This window comes from Piliocolobus tephrosceles, chromosome X, assembly GCF_002776525.5.
Source record: "Piliocolobus tephrosceles isolate RC106 chromosome X, ASM277652v3, whole genome shotgun sequence".
Taxonomy (NCBI): domain Eukaryota; kingdom Metazoa; phylum Chordata; class Mammalia; order Primates; family Cercopithecidae; genus Piliocolobus; species Piliocolobus tephrosceles.
Window position 1 is genome coordinate 56,624,321 of NC_045455.1, and position 18,485 is coordinate 56,642,805.

General features: G+C 35.6%; 1 protein-coding gene across 2 annotated transcripts in view; it reads right to left on the reverse strand.

Moving 5' to 3' along the window:
- TDRD3 (tudor domain containing 3) overlaps positions 1 to 18,485 on the reverse strand; it is a 189,963-nt gene that overhangs the window by 83,902 nt on the left and 87,576 nt on the right. For both annotated transcript variants that reach the window (XM_023196216.2, XM_023196217.2), the window contains exons 6-8: positions 12,117 to 12,188; positions 10,012 to 10,161; positions 1,693 to 1,833 (exon numbers count right to left, since the gene is read on the reverse strand). In XM_023196216.2, coding sequence (XP_023051984.1) covers positions 1,693 to 1,833; positions 10,012 to 10,161; positions 12,117 to 12,188 — 363 coding nt within the window. The remainder of the gene's footprint in view (positions 1 to 1,692; positions 1,834 to 10,011; positions 10,162 to 12,116; positions 12,189 to 18,485) is intronic.

Here is an 18,485-nt window from a genome sequence, read left to right on the forward strand (position 1 = left end):
CACAAAGTCCCACAATAGGCTATCTGCAGGCTGAGGAGCAAGGAAAGCCAGTCCAAGTTCCAAAACTGAAGAACTTGGAGTCTGATGTTTGAGAGCAGGAAGCATCCAGCACGGGAGAAAGATGTAGGCTCGGAGGCTAGGCCAGTCTGTCTTTTCACATTTTTCTACCTGCTTATATTGTACACTGGCAGCTGATTAGATTGTGCCCACCCAGATTAAGGGTGGGTCTGCCTTTCCCAGGTCACTGACTCAAATGTTAATCTCCTTTGGCAACATCCTCACAGACACACCCAGGATCAGTATTTTGTATCCTTCAATCCAATCAAGTTGACACTCCGTATTAATCATTGCAGTCACAAGATTAGAAATTATGGTTTAGGAGTTATGCAGCTGGAGGCTACAAGATTCTGACCCTCTGCAAACTGCTCCTAAGATCAGTGCTCCTGGCTCACTGGCTTCCCCCACCCACCAACTTGTCCTTAAAAAACTCTGATCCCACTGGGCATGGTAGTTCACGCCTGTAATCCCAGCACCTTGGGAGGCAGAAGTGGGTGGATTGCCTGAGGTCAGGAGTTTGAGACCAGTTTCACCAATATAGTGAAACCCTGTCTCTACTAAAAATTTAAAAAAAAAAAAAGCTGGGTGTGGTGGCAGCTGCCTATAATCCCAGCTACTCAAGAGTCTGAGAGAGGAGAATCGTTTGAACCCAGGAGACGGACGTTGCAGTCAGCCAAGATTGAGTCATTGCACTCCAGCCTGAGCCTGGGCAACAAGAATGAAACTCTATCTCAAAAAAAAAAAAAAAAAACCCTCTGATCCCTGAATGATCGCTGAGACTGATTTGAAGTAATAATAAAACTCCAGTCACTCACGATAGCTGGCTCTGCATGAATTACTCTTTCTCTACTGTAATTCCCTTGTCTTGATAAATCAGCTCTATTTAGGCAGTAGGTAAGGTGAATCCATTGAGCAGTTACATAACACTAAGGAGAAAGCCAAGAAATCATGGAAATACCCACAAATGCTTTAATATTGTTATACTGCTGAATTTACCCACACTTGTAACCATCTACCTCTGAGCTCTTGTTATATGAAATAATAAACCCCCATGGTTTAAGCTGTTTTTGCATAATTTGTACACTATAGAGAAAAGTCAATCAAAGTCATTCAACCTCTAAAGGCAGAGGAAAATGAATTTTTGCCAACAGTCTTAGATTTGAGAACACTGCAGCATGCCAGCAGTATGTTTCACTCCACTCATTTATCTTAAAAATTCAAGAATATTTTGCAATTGTGTCCACATAATACATATGCTTGTTTTACAATATTCTTCCCAAAGAGCAGTAGAAAACAAAACAAAATCACTTTAGATAAAATTTGACAAAAGATGTGGGGAAGGTGGGGAAACACAGAAAAATGTATGTTTTTGATGTATCATCTTTTGATGGCTTTTTATCAATCCATTCCAAAATATATTATTAGTAATTTAAGTGAGATAGAAGTTTTAAGTAAATTATTTTTCAAACATTCCAAATTTTTCATGATTTAATTGTAATCCTTAATGAAAGCCTTCAAGAGTTATAACATCTATCCATAATACATTGCACAAAGCTAGTGGTGGTGGTAAGAAAGAATAAAAGAATCATTTAAAGAAGTAACACTTTAAATTTGTGGTTGGTTCTTTAGCCTTACCAGTTCTCTATAGACACCATCATGTTTTCCCTCTGATTTGGTTGACTTTTCTTTCTGTAAAACTTCCCTATTTCGGTTACCAGCAGCATTCACATTGAGATTACTTCTGGCACCACCACCACCTCCTCCAAATGTCTTGGTCTTTAGATAAGAGAAAGATAAAAGAGAGGTATGTAAACGGCATTTAAAAATAGCTCTAAAAACTAAACTATGACTAAAAACAACTGAAGTAAAGTTTCTTAATTATGTTTTACATGAAAAAATAAAATATTAACATTCTTTTTGAATAGCAAACATATCTACTAGTCACAATCTCTTTTATTCACAAATCCAGGCCAGGCAATAAAAATAATTACATGATTTGTGAATAAAAGAGAAGTCATGAAAATGAGTGTACAACTATAGAGAAGAAAATAATACAAGCATTATGAAGATTACTTGTTAAAATGATTTTAGGTAAAATACTTAGACTACTACTGTCTTCAGAGTTGGGTTCTAAATCCAGCTACCAGGCAAGGTTATCTTTAGAATTGTTAAAATTATGTCCATAATTCAGTATTATGATTGCATAATCTTAGTAAACAAGTTTGAACATTAGATTAAAACTCTCATTACTAATTTATTATTTACATGAATCAGGTAATATGTCACTTCTTCACAACTACATATAAAAGCTTTTAAGTCTGTATTGCTTATTTGGCCTATCTTTTTTGAATAAATATATGTGACATTAAATTTGAAATTTTGATTTGATATTATTTTTGTTTTTCAAAACTATTAGGAAAAGATTAGGACATAAAGAATATTGGTTTGGAAAGATACAAATTCATAACTGAAAAGCATCCCCAGTTGTTACCTGTATAGTATGAAACATTTGGTTATACAATATTTTTATAATATTTTTTGTTTTTGTTTTTTGAGACAGGGTTTCATTCTGTCACCCAGACTGGAGTACAGTGGCACGATCTCAGCTCACCACAACCTCTGCCTCCCAGGCTCATGTGATTCTCCAGCCTCAGCCTCCTCAGTAGCTGGGATTACACCACTACCACCGGGCTAATTTTTGTATTTTTAGTAGAGATGGGGTTTCACCACGTTGGCCAGGCTGGTCTCAAACTCCTGACCTCACATGATCCACCCACCTTGCCCTCCCAAAGTGCTGAGATTACAGGCATGAGCCACTTCACCCGGCCAATGTTTTTATAGTTCTAATAGATATAATAAAAGAAGACACTAAAACAATTTTTATTAGAGACAATGACCAATATTTTAAAATGTTTTAAAATGATTACAGTAAGGAAACATCTTAGATATAAATGTATAGAACATTAGCAAATTATTTTATACAGAATAAAATACAAAGAAGTATACATGAAAATTGTGTTTAAACGTTGGATGAGCACTAATGGATAACATATGAAGTATCTCTATTAGGTAGCTGATAAACTACAGTATTTACATTTAACTCAAATCAAAATTAAAACCACATCTTCAATCACCAAAGATTCATTACTAGATTCATTAAATTTTTGGTTTATAGAATCCCAGAAAAAAAAAAATTGAAATGCCTTCATAGTCATTACTTGTATAACTAGAAAAATATATTTATTAATGTGATACAAAATTTATTAGACTGGGAGACAAGGTAGCACAGTTAAGCACATTGGCTTTGGAACTAGACAAGGCTGGGACTTATCTTGGCCCAGCCACTATTTTTAGCCTTCAGACAAGTCACTTAACATCCACTTTCCACAGAGCCTCAGGTTTTTCATCTTTAAAACTGGGATTAAAAAACCTACCTCATTGGGATATTGGGAGAATATGACATCACTGATACAAAGTGATTATCTCAGTAGCTGGCACATGGTAAACATTCAATAATAGATGGTATTTACTATTTTGGTTAATATACTGGAAAAAAATTACCTGAAAAGTCTGGAATCTCACCTGCTCCAAATTAAATATATTTCCAAAATTTACAACCCATAATTCCAAAAGTGTTTTTTCCTTTGGTGCCAGTGAAATAGTCCCATCTTCTGGATGCATTTACTTATAATTTTCTTTCCATTTTATGGATTAAGGAATAGGATAAGTAGCATTTTCAGAATTGCTTTTTACTGCTCTAAAATAGTTAATACTCATTCATATAAATATCTAGAACCATCACAACCTAAACATTACTCATAAGGTAACTGGTGTTGCCCTTTATGAGCCACACCTTTTTGTTCATATTATATGAATTAGGCATCCATGAGATCATCATGACTGTGAAACTCAAGTGGGCCTTAATGCTGTCTAGCAATCTTACCATATTTCCCTAGCCCATACACATACCTAATCTTCTAGACCACTATTTTACACATTCTCCTCACTTCTCAAACCTCCTCCTCTCATGTCACTATTGACCATGCTTACTTCCTTATTAAAAAAAAAAAAAAAAAAAACCGAAATAATCATTAAAGAACTCACATAGATTTTGACCACATCAACCCACACACTGTTGGTACATGCATGGTTATACTTTATCTTAATCCCATATTATTTATCATACCACCAACCATATGAATGTTAAGAGGAATGAAGATGGAATAAACAACTTCCTCGTTTCTATATTAATTCTAAGTGCTCATCTTATATAACTTTTCAATTGCCTTTGATAAGTTTAACACTTCCTTCTCCATAATCTATTTTCTTCATTCTCTGTTTTTATCCTGTTACTGGTCATGCCTTGGCTGGTTCCACTTCTGCCATCTAGGCTGTAAGTTCAATTTGAAGTATTACAGGGCTCATTCCTTAGCTTTTTCTGTTCTCTATCAACACTCATTCCTTTGGTGATCTCATTTGGCCTCATAATTTTCAATACCATCCATATGTCTACAACTCTCAAGTGCATGTATCTATTTTAAAGCTAATTCTTCAATCTTACTGTCTATTAAACATTATGTCTATTACTGTCTATTAATCTACATGCATGTCTGGTAAGTACCTCAATATTCACATGTTCAAAATGGAGCACCAGATCTTCTTCCCCTCACATCTGCTCCACTCCAGGCTTCTTCATTTCAAGGCAAGCAACTCTAACGTGCCAAGTTCTCTGGGTAAAACCTTTAGATTCATTCTTTTTTTTTTTTTTTTTTTGAGATGGGGTTTCACTCTTGTTGCCCAGGCTGGAGTGCAATGGCACAATCTTGGCTCACTGCAACCTCGGCCTCCCGGGTTCAAGTGATTCTCCTGCCTCAGACTCCCGAGTAGCTGGGATTACAGGCATGCGCCACCACACCCAGCTAATTTTGTATTTTTAGTAGAGACAGGGTTTCTCCACGTTGGTCAGGCTGGTCTCGAACTCCCGACCTCAGGTGATCCGCCCGCCTCGGCCTCCCAAAGTGCTGCAATTACAGGCGTGAGCCACTGCACCCGGCTAGATTCATTCTTGATACCACATCTTCTCTTGTACCCTATATCCAATCTCAGCAACCCTAATGGCTCCTCCAAAATTCCAAAATCTGACCACTCTGCACTACCTACACAACTGCTATATTTGTCCAAGCCATCATCATTTTTTTTTAAATCCTAGATTACTTTAATAATTCTCTACTTGTTAGTTTCCAATTTTCCTTCTCTATAACTGAGTCTGAACACAGCAGCTAGAATTACTCTTTTAGAATATAGGTCAGCTGATGTTATTGCTGTGCTCAAAACATTCCAAAGGCTCCCATTTCTCCTTGAATAAAGTATAATGTCTTTACAATAGTTTACAGGGCCCTACATAAGGAAACCTCCATTATCTCTCTTGACTTTAGCTTCTACTACTTGTCCCTCTCATCTCTCTACTTCCACTGGTCACTCTGCTGTTTCTCTGTGTTCCTGCTTTAGAGTCTCTGCCATGGCTTTTCCTTTTGCCTGGAATACTCTTGCTCAGATAACCAAGTAGTTAATTCTCTTACCTCCTTCATGTCTTGGCCCAGCTCTCACTATCTTGAGTCCTAAACAGACTATTATATTTAAAATTGCAATCTGCTTATTTAGTATGTTTATATTACTATGATTCAGATCTTCTAAGTTACATCGATTGAGTCCCACAATTATCACCGGATAACCTTGAGCAAGTCCCAAGTTTGTTTGTTAGTTTTGAGCCTCCATCAATTCTCTCAAATATAAATTGAGATGTTTTGATGGCTGCTGTAAAAAAAAAAAAAAAAAAAAAAAAAAAAAACTAAGATGCTTTAATTATCAAATATTTATGGGAAAATATAATATCAGTTGTGGCAACAAAAAGAAGCACATTACATTACAATAGGTTAACTATGCTCCAATAAATAGACAGCTATAACTGCATCCAACAAAATCCTTGGTAGAAAAGTTCATTTGAGTTAAATGTAAATCAAAAGAACATCTTACTATAATCATTTTAAAAATATATATTCTCAATATATTCTGAAACTCCATAATTCTATAAATTTCTGGAAAAAAATAAGTTTCATGCAAATTATGTAAAACATATTAGTTTAAGAAATGGTAAAACTGGTTTTTTAAAAGTATGCCTTGGATAGAGGAAAAAATAAAGAGTAGCAATAGTCATGTTTATTGAGAGCTTTGAGCAAGAGTATTATGATTTGTGCCAAGTAGCAGTAGTATTGGCTCTAAATGTTTTAATTCTCACATATGAAGTAGGTACCATTATTATCTCCAAGTTGCACAGATGAAAAAAATAAAAAACAGGGGATACAGAAAGCTGAGTAACCATCCAAAGGTGTCAGCAGGATATGCTTCCAGTCTGTGATTCCAGGGCTTGTACTTCTGGCCCCTACATTAGACTGACAACAGAAAGACACTGCGGGAAGAACAACCAAAATTCAAGAATACTACTACTTACACTTCAAAATTAAATAGGAAAGCAATTATAAGCTAAGTTTCATTACAGGTTTTGAATAAAGGAAATAATTTCAATCTCATTGGTTAAGAAATGTCTATGTAGCAACTAATTTATGACCTAAAATTTCTTATCAATCTAAAAGAAATCAATAAATAACTAGGAAAAACACCTATTACAAATAAGTAAAAACTTCAAAATAATAAAAAGAGAACCTTTGGCTGTCAATAATATAAGAGGGAGGGGTTTGTTGCTTCAGGATGTTGGTCTGGGCAAAGATTTTTTGGATAAGACCACAAAAACACAAGCACACAAGTAAAAATAGACAAATGAGATTATATCAAACTAAAAAGCTTCTGTGTAGCCAAGAATTCAATCAACAGAGTGAAGAGACAACCTACAGAATGAAAGAAAATAATTGCAAACTATTCATCTGACAAGGGGTTAATATCTAGAATATATAAGGAACATAACAATTCAAAACCAAACCAAAACAAAAAAATACACCCAGCCAGGTGTGGTGGCTCATGCCTGTAATCTCAGTACTTTGGAAGGCCAACGTAAGCGGATCACCTAAGGTCAGGAGTTCGAGCCTAGACTGGCCAACATGGCAAAACCCTGTCTCTACTAAAAATACAAAAAAAAAAATTAGCCAGATGCAGTGGTGCACACCTGTAGTCCCAGCTACCTGCAACGTTGAGGCTGGAGAATAGCTTGAACCTGGGAGGCAGAGGTTACAGAAAGCCAAGATCACACCACTGCACTCCAGCCTGGATGACAGAGTGAGACTCTGTCAAAAACAAACAAACAAAAAAAAAAAAAAACAAACAATCCAATTTAAAAATGGACAAATGATTTCAATATCACTTTTCAAAAGACCATACAAACGGCCAACAGGTATATGAAAAAATGTTCAACATCATTTATCATTGAAATCAGCCCAATAGTCCCATAGACCGTTTTTTTGTATAAACAGAAATTGACCCTTCTGATCTTAAAGTCTGAAACTTTCATTTGATTTATCTTTATCTGAGTTCCTTCCTCAGGAAATGACACTTAGGCCTTTCAACAAGTATAAAGAACTAAAATTCACCAGACCACCACATCCAGACAATGAGATGCCACACCCCTCATTCATCATAATTGTTTCCTTACTCCTCCTTAGTTCCTATTTTCCTGCACATAGATTTCTTCTCTGCTATATAAACCCTAATTTTAGCCCATCAGGGGGATGGATTTGAGACTGACCACCCTTCTGTTCAGCTGCAGCACCCAATTAAAGCCTTCTTTCCTGGCAACACTCATTGTCTCAGTGATTGGCTTACTGTGCAGTGAGCAGCAGGATCTAGACTGAACCCTGGGTGTCTCAGTAACATCATCAGGGAGATGCAAATCAAAACAAAATGAGGTATCATCTCAACCCAGTTAAAACTGCTATAATCAAAAGGACAAAAAAAAAATACCGGTGAGGATTTAAACAAAGAACTCTTATGTACTGTTGGTGGGAATGTAAATTAGTGCAGCCATTACAGAAAACAATATGGAGGTTGCTCAAAAAAACTAAAAATAGAACTAGCATATGATTGAGCAATCCCACTACTGGGTATTTACCCAAAGGAAAGGAAAGCAGTAGGTCAAAGAAATAACTCCCATATTTACTGCAGCACTAGTCACAATAGACAAGTTATGAAATCAACCTAAGTGCCCACTATCAGATGAAGCGATAAAGAAAACGTGTTATACAGTCATCCTTTGTTATCCGTGAGGAATTGGTTCTAGGACTCCCACCACTCTCCCACTCCTAGCAGATAGCAAAAAACATGGATGTTCAATTCCCTTACATAAAATGATATAGTATTTGTATATAACCTATGCACATCCTCTTGTATATTTTATTTTTTTTTAATTTTTATTTTTTGAAATGGAGTTTCGCTCTTGTTGCCCAGGCTGGAGCGCAATAGTGCAATCTTGGCTCACTGCAACCTCTGCCTTCTGGGTTCAAGTGATTCTCCTGCCTCTGCCTCTTGAGTAGCTGGGATTACATGCATGCATCAGCATACCCAGCTAATTTTGTAATTTCAGTGGAGACAGGTTTTGCTATGTTGGTCAGGCTGAGGTGATCCACCCGCCTCAGCCTCCCAAAGTGCTGGGGTTACAGGCATGAGCCATAGTGCCTGGTCATTCCTATATATTTAAATAATCTCTAGATTACTTATAATTCCTTATATTGTACAAATATTATATAAATAGCTGTTATACTATATCATTAGGAAATAATCACAAGACAAAAAAAAAGTTTGTACACATTCAGTATAGATGCAACCATCCCTTTTCCCCCCGCAAATACTTCTGATCTACTGTTGCTTGAATCCACAGTTAGGAAGAGCTAAATCCACAGACATGGAGAGCTGACTGCCTGTACATAATGGATTATTATTCAGTTATAAAAAAGAAAGAAATCCTGCCATTCTCAGCAACATGGATAAACCTGAAGGACATTACATTAAGTGACATAAGCCAACCACACAGAAAGACAAATACTGCATATTCTCACTCATATGTGAGAGATAAAAAAGTTGTCTCATAGAAGAGCAGCACAGTAGTTACTAGAGGCTGGGCAGGGTGAAGGTTAAGGGAGAGTGGGAGAGGTTGATTAATGGGAATTAAATTACAGTTAGGAGGAATAAGTTCCAGTATTCTATGAAACACTAGGGTGATTATAATTAACAATAATTTATTGTATATTTCAAAATAGCTAGATGCGTTTTCAATGTTCTCAACACAAAGATGGTAAATGTTTGAGGTGATGGATATAGTAATTACCCTGATTTGATCATTACACATTGTATACATGTATCAAAATTCACATGTACCTCATATATATGTGTAATTACTATTTGTCAGTTAAAAGGGAGGATTTGTGTGTGTGTAAATACACATATGTAAAGATAAAATTATTTTTTACTATACGCTAAATAAAATTAAGTATAAAGACAAAAATGTTAATCCTGACCCAGTGACAGATCCGCTGATTTTTATTCATCTCTCAGAAGTTGCTATTTCTCATAAGTTGCTATTAATAAGGGGAAATTATCTCCAAAAAAGTGGCAACTAGCCCATCTACTAATAGGAAACTCCCTGCCAGAATAAAAAGTGTGTTCAGTTGCTACGTTGTTTTAAAAAAAGGAAGAAGGAGAAAAGGAAGGTAATCTGCCAGCAAGAGTAACTTATTAGAACTACCATGGAGATCTGGAAACAGAACACATGAATAAAATATGTAAGATCCCATAAAGTGGCAGGGCATTCCCACTTACGGAATATGCAAGAAGAATAAGGTTAAGCGTTTGTTGAATTAGTTAGTTTATATGAAAAGACAATAACGATCACAAAAAATCTAAATAGAACATAATGATAAGAAATAAAAAATGTGTAATGATTTGATTTCTTACTTCTTTGCTCTTTGCAACTTCAGCAATAGCAGCCGTCCTTTGCTTTTCAAATTCATCATTATCATTTGTAGGTTTGATAGGCATTGTAACTTGCAATGTTTTTCTTCGATCAAGTTCTCTGCTATCCACTTGGACATGAGATACACACTTCTGGTAAAACAAGTAAGAATAAGTCAACTTAGTAGTTCCAAAAGAGATTCAAGTTTTCATTAGAAAATAATACTTCTTCAAAAGTATCTTGTATCTTTTACAATAGCTAAAAGCCTACACAAATAAAATTCTATCCCATGTATTTAAAAGTAAAAGTAGAAAACCAGGAAAGTAACTTTTCAATAAACATAACTGGTAAACAAAATTAAAAGCTATATAAATATGGGGCCATCTAAGCAGGGCACACATTTAAAACATACAATGGGTCAAGAGAGCTAACTTTCATTTTAGGGTAATAAATAATTTTAGATTTCCAACAGTCTTGAATAATGCACAATAAGACATAAATTTGGTTTTGCAATTAAGAGCTTAATTCCCATATTATACCACAGTATCCCTATGTAGATTGGTTAGTACAATTATATTAACATATAAAAAGATGTCTCTGCACTTATAAACCACACTCTAAAAACACACCTTCCCCCCATATCAGGCTTCAAATTTTTTATACTTTTGTCTCATAAAGTAAAAAAAGGCATCACTGCCTAAAAAGAAGCCCTCGATTCTGATCTCCAGTACAATCTTACCAGTAAAAATCATATAAAATGAACTTTTTCCCAACTCATTAATAGGGAAAATGAGAAGATCTCAAAGAAATGTGTTCCACAAATACAGAAAAATTTCAGTAATATAAACATATCATGTTGATGCTGATACACAGCCAGCATTACCTACCTTCAACCCATGTACAAGGCTGTAAGATGCTATATAAGAATTTTTTCAGAATGAACTTTATAACCAAATAATATTATTGAAATTATACCCTTTATTATATTCTCTAACCCTCAAGAAGCTATAAAATACACTTCAAAGTCTTAAGAATAATTAGATCATAAGTCTCTCTGGAAGAGAAATGTTATCACCAAAATGTTTAAGGGTAAATTTTTACAAATATACTATTATTTTCAAATATAAGTTATTAGAATGTTTGCACTGTTTTCCCTATGGGGGTTTTCATTACACTGGGAGGATATCAACCATCAACATGGATCACACCATAGGACTTCATACTTCCTTTTATCTTGGCTATCTCTTCTTCCAAACTCAGTAAAAAAAAAAAAAAAAAAAAAAAAGCATAAAATGCTTTAAAACAGGTTTGATGCAAAAATGACTTACTTAAGTTAGAGTAGAGCTTACAAAAGGCTTTTAAAGAGGGTAACAGTCAAATGATCTTACTAAATACCAAAATTTAGACACACAGACACATAATAAACCTTATTATGGAAATGTACATCTGTTGCCTACCTGTTATGTCCATAACTCATTGCTACTCTTAGCCAGCCCAGCACTCTTGAAGAAAATTAAAGAGCAAATGCAAGACAGATTACCAATAGCTAAATTTTGATGGCATCATCAGGAGAAGAGCAAGTTGCCACATGAATTATTCTTAGAATTGTCAGGGATAAAGCAAGAGCAGGCTGGAGAAGATTGTTGAGAATCGATTTGATGCTGAAGACAAGTGAAGTCACAAGATACCGGTCAGAAGGGGAGATGCTTCAAAGCAGCACTTTGATCACTCTGTGAGGCTTTATTTTTCTCTCCCCCTCTAATGTTTTTAATGAACAAGTGAGAAATTATGACATATTTTTGTCTTCTTACTTTTGAATTTCCCTTAAAAAAAAAGCCCTCTCCCATCCTATTTTAATTAGTTATAAGTTACTCTTCAGATATGGCTCTTAATTGCTTCAGTCTTTGGGTTAACAGCTCTTGCAAACATCCACAATATAATTACAGTGAAGGAAAAAAACCTCAAAATTATTAAATTCCTTGAACTTCGTATTTCCAAATAACTCCATAACCTCTTAATAAATAGTTCAGCACATAATGAAACACAGTTTGAATGCTAACAAAGAACACTTTTTCCTAAATTCATCCGTCAACACAGAAGTCATTACCTGTCCAAAAGGCACAAAAGGAGGTGGTCCACCTTCAGTTCCAATATTGCTTCTATTGTGTTTTGATAAGCTCTGTGGAAAAAATCCAGTCACAAAGGAGCAGTTATACATAAAAAATATATTTCCAGCATTTATACTGTAATAGGAATCTACCTATTTGAGTAGATTCTTACAAGAAATAGGAAAAAAAAGGTCTTCTATAAAGTATTTCAAACCACAAAAAAAACATATTATTCTTAGCTTCAATAATTAGGCAAAGACTCTTCTCACATGTTACCAAAACACATATTCACATATAACTTACAGAAATATTTATCAAGCCATTCCCCTAAGGAGAAAACAGTCCTCTTAAGAAGCAAATTCAAAAATAACAAACTTTGGTAACAGAATTCCATTTTAAAGCATAAAGCTATGAGAGACAAATATTACCTGGAAATTATCTTCAAAAATAAATTTTTTAGACACAAAATTTATTAGTTAACATACGGGTGATTTCTAACTACTTAAAGAGAACAGATTGTTATAGTATATCATATGGAGGTTCTTTTAATTATACTAAAATTTCCTTAACTTTCCTTATACTATATTTTCCTGTTTTGTTTTGCAAAACAATTCATATTTTGAAAAAGTATTCAACAAATTATTCATTAACTAAAAATAAGCTTCCAAATCCAACTAATTTTAGTTTTCTTTTTTCCTGAAATCTCATAAAGCTAGAGAGATAACAATGTATTATGAAAATGGAAAGAAAATCTTCTGGCAAAAGCAATTTCTCACATGATAAAGTCTTTCTAAAATCCCATAAGGAGTCTTCAGGACTCTCTTCAGTTATCTATTCCTCTGATTTATTTTGGTTTTGAGGTATTAATATATACATACATCTGTCTTACTAGTTGTTACTTAATACATCTCAACTTTAAACTTTTTGTGCATTTTAATCATTATCATTACAGAAACCATTATGATTAAAATATGATGTATAATAGCAGCTGACAAAGTTTAAAAAAAAAAAAATCACCATGTGCAAATTCAAGCATATTCCAGAGTTCCTGAATCATGTAAACACTGTATATTTTATAAAGATAATTAAGAGTAATGACAAGCACAACATTCAGTTTATTGAGCAAAAAATAATTTAAACTGTATATGAATGCCACATTTCTTTAAAGCTTATATTTAAGATATTAACCTAATTTTTAAAAACGACAAATGCATAAAATTATCAAGAGGCCCTTTCCTTAATTTAAATAATAAACAAAGACTATTCAAACAGCTATAAATCATTTCAACTTACACTATCATTTCCTTTAAAAGTTCATGAATTGCAAATAATACCATAGCTCAATAACATTATATAATTAAAAATATATTACAGGATCTGATAAAGGTACATGAGCAATCCTTACTCTCTCTTTAAAAACAAATAACAATCTTGACGATGTGTAAGAAACAACTGTTTTAAGACACAGGATAACAGATAATGCAAGACTATTATCCCTGAGAGAAGGCAAAAAAAAAAAAAAAAGGTGAGCTATGGCTTTCTGCTTGTAACCATGATGCAGACAGAGATCATAGAGAGCTGAGTTGAGAATATCAGTCTCACAGTTCAAGCAGGCTGATGCAACTGGAAGTTGTGGGGCTGTTTCAGAAAGAAGAACCTGCACAGAAAAGAAGCTCCAGAAACCCTCATAGTAGTTCCCTTGAGTCACTGTGGAGAACAAGGCTGAGCAAAAAAGAGTTGTAAGCTGAACAATTCCCAGAACTCATAAAGGGTATACAGACAATCCAGCCAGATCACACCATGCAGACTAAAAACTCTTTGGACATTCATTCAGGACAAGGAGTAGAAATCCAGAGGGCTAAAAAATATTTGGAACAAAGGCTATGCTAGATACTCCTTTCAAAGTTTGAATACATGTCTTGAAGGGGTGAAATTGATCAAAAGTAAATTAACTGTTGACCAAAGCTAAGTCTTATACTCATTAAAGGAAAATAGCAAAATCCAGGCTCTCAACAACTACCAACATCACAATGTCCAGAATCTAAGCAAAAACTACAAGGCATGTCAAGACAGAAAAATGTGACCATAACCATCTGAAAATTTAGACAAGAGAAACAGGGCCATAGATGACAAAGATGATGAACTAGCAAACAGAGTGTTAAACAGCTATTAAAACTATGTATAAGTATTTAAAAGAAAACATAAATTCAACTAGAAAAGAAAAATACAAAAAAAGAAGAACCAAATGGAACTTCTATAAAAGAAAAAAGACCACCAACAATGAAAACCTCATTGGATGGGCTTAAGAGTAAATAAAATAAGACAGAAGAAAAGATCAGTGAATTTAAAGGTATAGTAATAGAATCTACCAAAAAGAGGCCAGGGGAAAAAAATGAATAGATCTTCAGTGACTGGTCGGAAAATTACCAGCAGTCTAATGTATGTGTAATTGAAGATATAATACCAAAAAAAAAAATGGAGTAGAAAGAGGGAAGAGAAAAAATACATACGAAGAAATAACGGCCAAATCACATTTTTCTAAATGTGATGAAAACAATAAACTCATAGATCTAAAAAGTTCACTGAAAACCAAACAGGATAAAACACACACCAACCATGTTAGGTACATCATAATTAAAGAATCGAATTGTTGAAATCAGTAATAAAGAAAACACTCCTCTAAGAGTCCCTGCCTGGCCATGACTGCAAGTAGTGCAGCTCCTACTGCCCCACCAGAGCACTTCTGCTGACAGCCTCCTGCCAGAATTTGTTTGCTTGTGACCTCGCTGCTACCCCTTCAGAAAACTTCCCACCTGCTGAGTCCCTGCCACCCTCTCAGCATGTCCCCCTCCTGTGGTGCACCTCACCAGAGCTGCCCACCCAAGGCAACCCAACTACCAATACCAGAGTGCTTCCCACCACAGTGTACCCCCTTCCCATATGGCCCCCTGCCTGCAGTGCCCCTTACTGGGGCACTTCCCACCAAAAGTGTCCCAGTTGTCACCACAGGAGAATTTCCTGCATGTGGCCCCCTTGCTTGCAGCACTCCCCATCATGTTGGCTATAACACCCCCTGCCTGTGGGGCCCTCCTCACTGGAGCACTCCCATTTGCAGCACCCTACACCCATGGCATTCCCCTGTCAGAACACCCCAAGCTGAGGTAAATAATAATTGAGAAAATGAACAAAACTTCTAAGAAATATGAGACCAAACGTACAACTCTGACATTCCAGAAAGAGAAGAAGAGAGAACAAGCAACTTGGAAAAATATTTGAGGATACAGTCCACAGAACTTTTCCAAACCTCATTACACAGGTCAATATGCAAACTGAAGAAATTCAAAGAACCTCTGTGACATACTATGCAAAAGAAAAAAATCACAAAGGCAGCTAGAGAAAAGGAGCACTTACAAAAAGAATCCCATTCAGCTATAAGCACACCTTTCAGCTTAAACCTCACAAGCCAGAAGAGAATAGGGCCTATTTTCAATATCCTTAAAGAAAAGAAATTCCAACCCAGAATTTCCTTTGCTTCATAAGCAAAGGAAAAATGAAGTCCTTTTCAGACATGCAAATGCTAAGGGGATTTATTACTACCAGACCTGCCTTACAAGAGCTCCTAAAGGAAGTGCTAAACATGGAAATGAAGAAATGATACCTGTCATCACAAAGCACACTTAAACACATATTCCACTGACACTATAAACTATGCAATCACATCTACATAACAACCACCTAACAATATGATGACAAAATCAAACCCTAACATATCAATATTGACCCTGAATATAAAATGGTTAAATGACACACTTAAAAGGAATAGGGTGGCAAGTTGGATAAAGAAGCAAGACTCAACTGTTTGCTGTCTCCAAGGGACCCATCTCACAAGTAATGACACCCAGAGGCTCAAAGTAAAGAGATAGAGAAACATCTTTCAGGCAAACACAAAACAAAAAAGAGCAGGGGTCGCTATTCTTCTGTCAACTAAAATAGACTTTAAACAACAATTAAGAAGCACAAGGAAAGGCATGACATACATAATAATAAAGAATTCAACTCAACAAGAAGACTTAGCTATCCTAAATATGTACATACCCAATACTGGAGCACCCAGATTTATAAAATAAGCTCTTCTTGACCTATGAAAAGACTTAAACAAACACAATAATAGTGAGACACTTCAACACCCCACTGAAAGCATTAGACAAATCATCAAGGCAGAAACATAACACAAAAATTCTGGACTGAAACTCAACACCCAATCAATTGGACCTAATAAACATATGCAGGATCCTCTGCCCAACAACCACAGAATATACATTCTTCTCATCTGCACACAGAACATAGTCTAAGATTGACCACATGCTTGGCCATAGAGCAAGTCTCAATTAATTCAAAAAAATCAAAATCATACCAAGCACACATTTGGACCACAGTGCAGTAAAAACAGAAATCAATAGCAAGATCTCTCAAAACCACACAATTACATGGAAATTTTAAAACTTACTCCTGAATAACTTCTGGGTGAACAATGAAATCAAGGCAGAAATCAAAAAATTATTTGAAATTAATGAAAAGAGAGACATAACATAAATCTTTTAGATGCTGCTAACACAGTGATAAGAGGAAAGTTTTTAGTGCTAACCATCTACACATCAAGAAGTTAGAAAGTTCTCAAATTGGCTGGGTGTGGTGGCTCATGCCTGTAATCCCAGCTCCTTGAGAGGCCAAGGCGGTCAGATCACTTGAGGTCAGGAGTTCAAGACCAGCCTGGCCAAGATGGTGACACCCTGTCTCTACTAAAAATACAAAAAAAATCAGCTGGGCACGGTGGTGCATGCCTGTAGTTCCAGCTACTCAGGAGGCTGAGGCAGGAGAATTACTTGAACCCCAGAAGCAGAGGTTGCAATGAGCCAAGACTGCACCACTGCACCCTGGCCTAGATGATAGAGTGAGACTCCATCTCAAAAAAAAAAAAAAAAAAAGTTATCAAATTAACAATCTAACATTGCACCTAGAAGAACAAGAATAAAAAGAACAAACTAACCCTGAAGCTAGCAAAGGAAAAGAAATAACTAAAATCAGAGAACTAAGTGAAATTGATATGCCAAAATCCAAATAAAAGATCAATGGAACCAAAAGATGGTTCTTTGAAAGAATAAACAAGATTGATAGACTGTGGACCAAGCACGGTAGCTCATGCCTGTAATCTCAACACTTTGGGAAGACAAGGTGGGCAGATCACTTCTGGTCAGGAATTTGAGAACACTCTGGCCAACATGGTGAAACTCTTGTCTCTACTAAAAATGCCAAAATTAGCCACATGTGGTGGCACAGGCTTGCAATCCCAGCTACTTGGGAGGCTGAGGCACGAGAATTGCTTGAACTCTGGAAGTGAAGGCTGCAGTGAGCCAAGATTGCATAACTGCACTACTCCAGCCTGGGAGACACAGCGAGATTCTGTCTCAAAAAAGAAGAAGAAAAAAAAAAAAGGTTGATAGACTGCTAGCTAGATTAACAAAAACGAGAGAAGATCCAAATTGGCACAATCAGAAATCACAAATATGATATTACAACCAATCCCACAGAAATACAAAAGATTCTCAGAAACGACTACGAACATCTCTATGCATACAAATTAGAAAATCTAGAGGAAATGGATACATTCCTAGAAGCAGTCTCCAAAGACTGAACCAGGAAGGGGGTGAAATAAAAAGTTTTGAAACTGAATCATTAATAAAAAAAACCTCTTAACCAAAAAACATTCTAGACCAGATATATTCACAGCTAAATTCTGTAAGACATACGAAGAAGAACTGGTAGCAATCCTACCAAAACTGTTCCATAAATATCAAGGAGGAGGAAATTCTCCCTACTTCTTTGTACAAAGACCAGCATCATCTTGATGTCAAAATCTGGCAATGATGCAACAACAACAAAAAAACTTCAGGCCAATATTCCTGATGCACGTAGATGAGAAAATCTTCAACAAAATACTAGCAAACTAATCCAGCAGCACATCAAAAAGTTAATTCAGTATAATCAACTGGTCTTTATCCCTGGGATACAATGTTGGTTCAACATATGCAAATCAATACATGTGATTCACCACATAAACAGAATTAACAACAAAACCACATAATCTTCTCAATAGATGCAGAAAAGGCCTTCAATAAAATTCAACATTCCTTCATGTTAAAAACTCTCCACAAATTAGGTATCTAAGGAACATACCTCAAAATAATAAGAGCCATTGTGCTGGGCAGAGTGACTCAGGGCTGTAATCACAGCACTTTGGGAGGCCAAACAAGGAGGATTGCTTGAGACTAGGAGTTCGAGACCAGCTTGTGCAACAGAGATCTCATCTC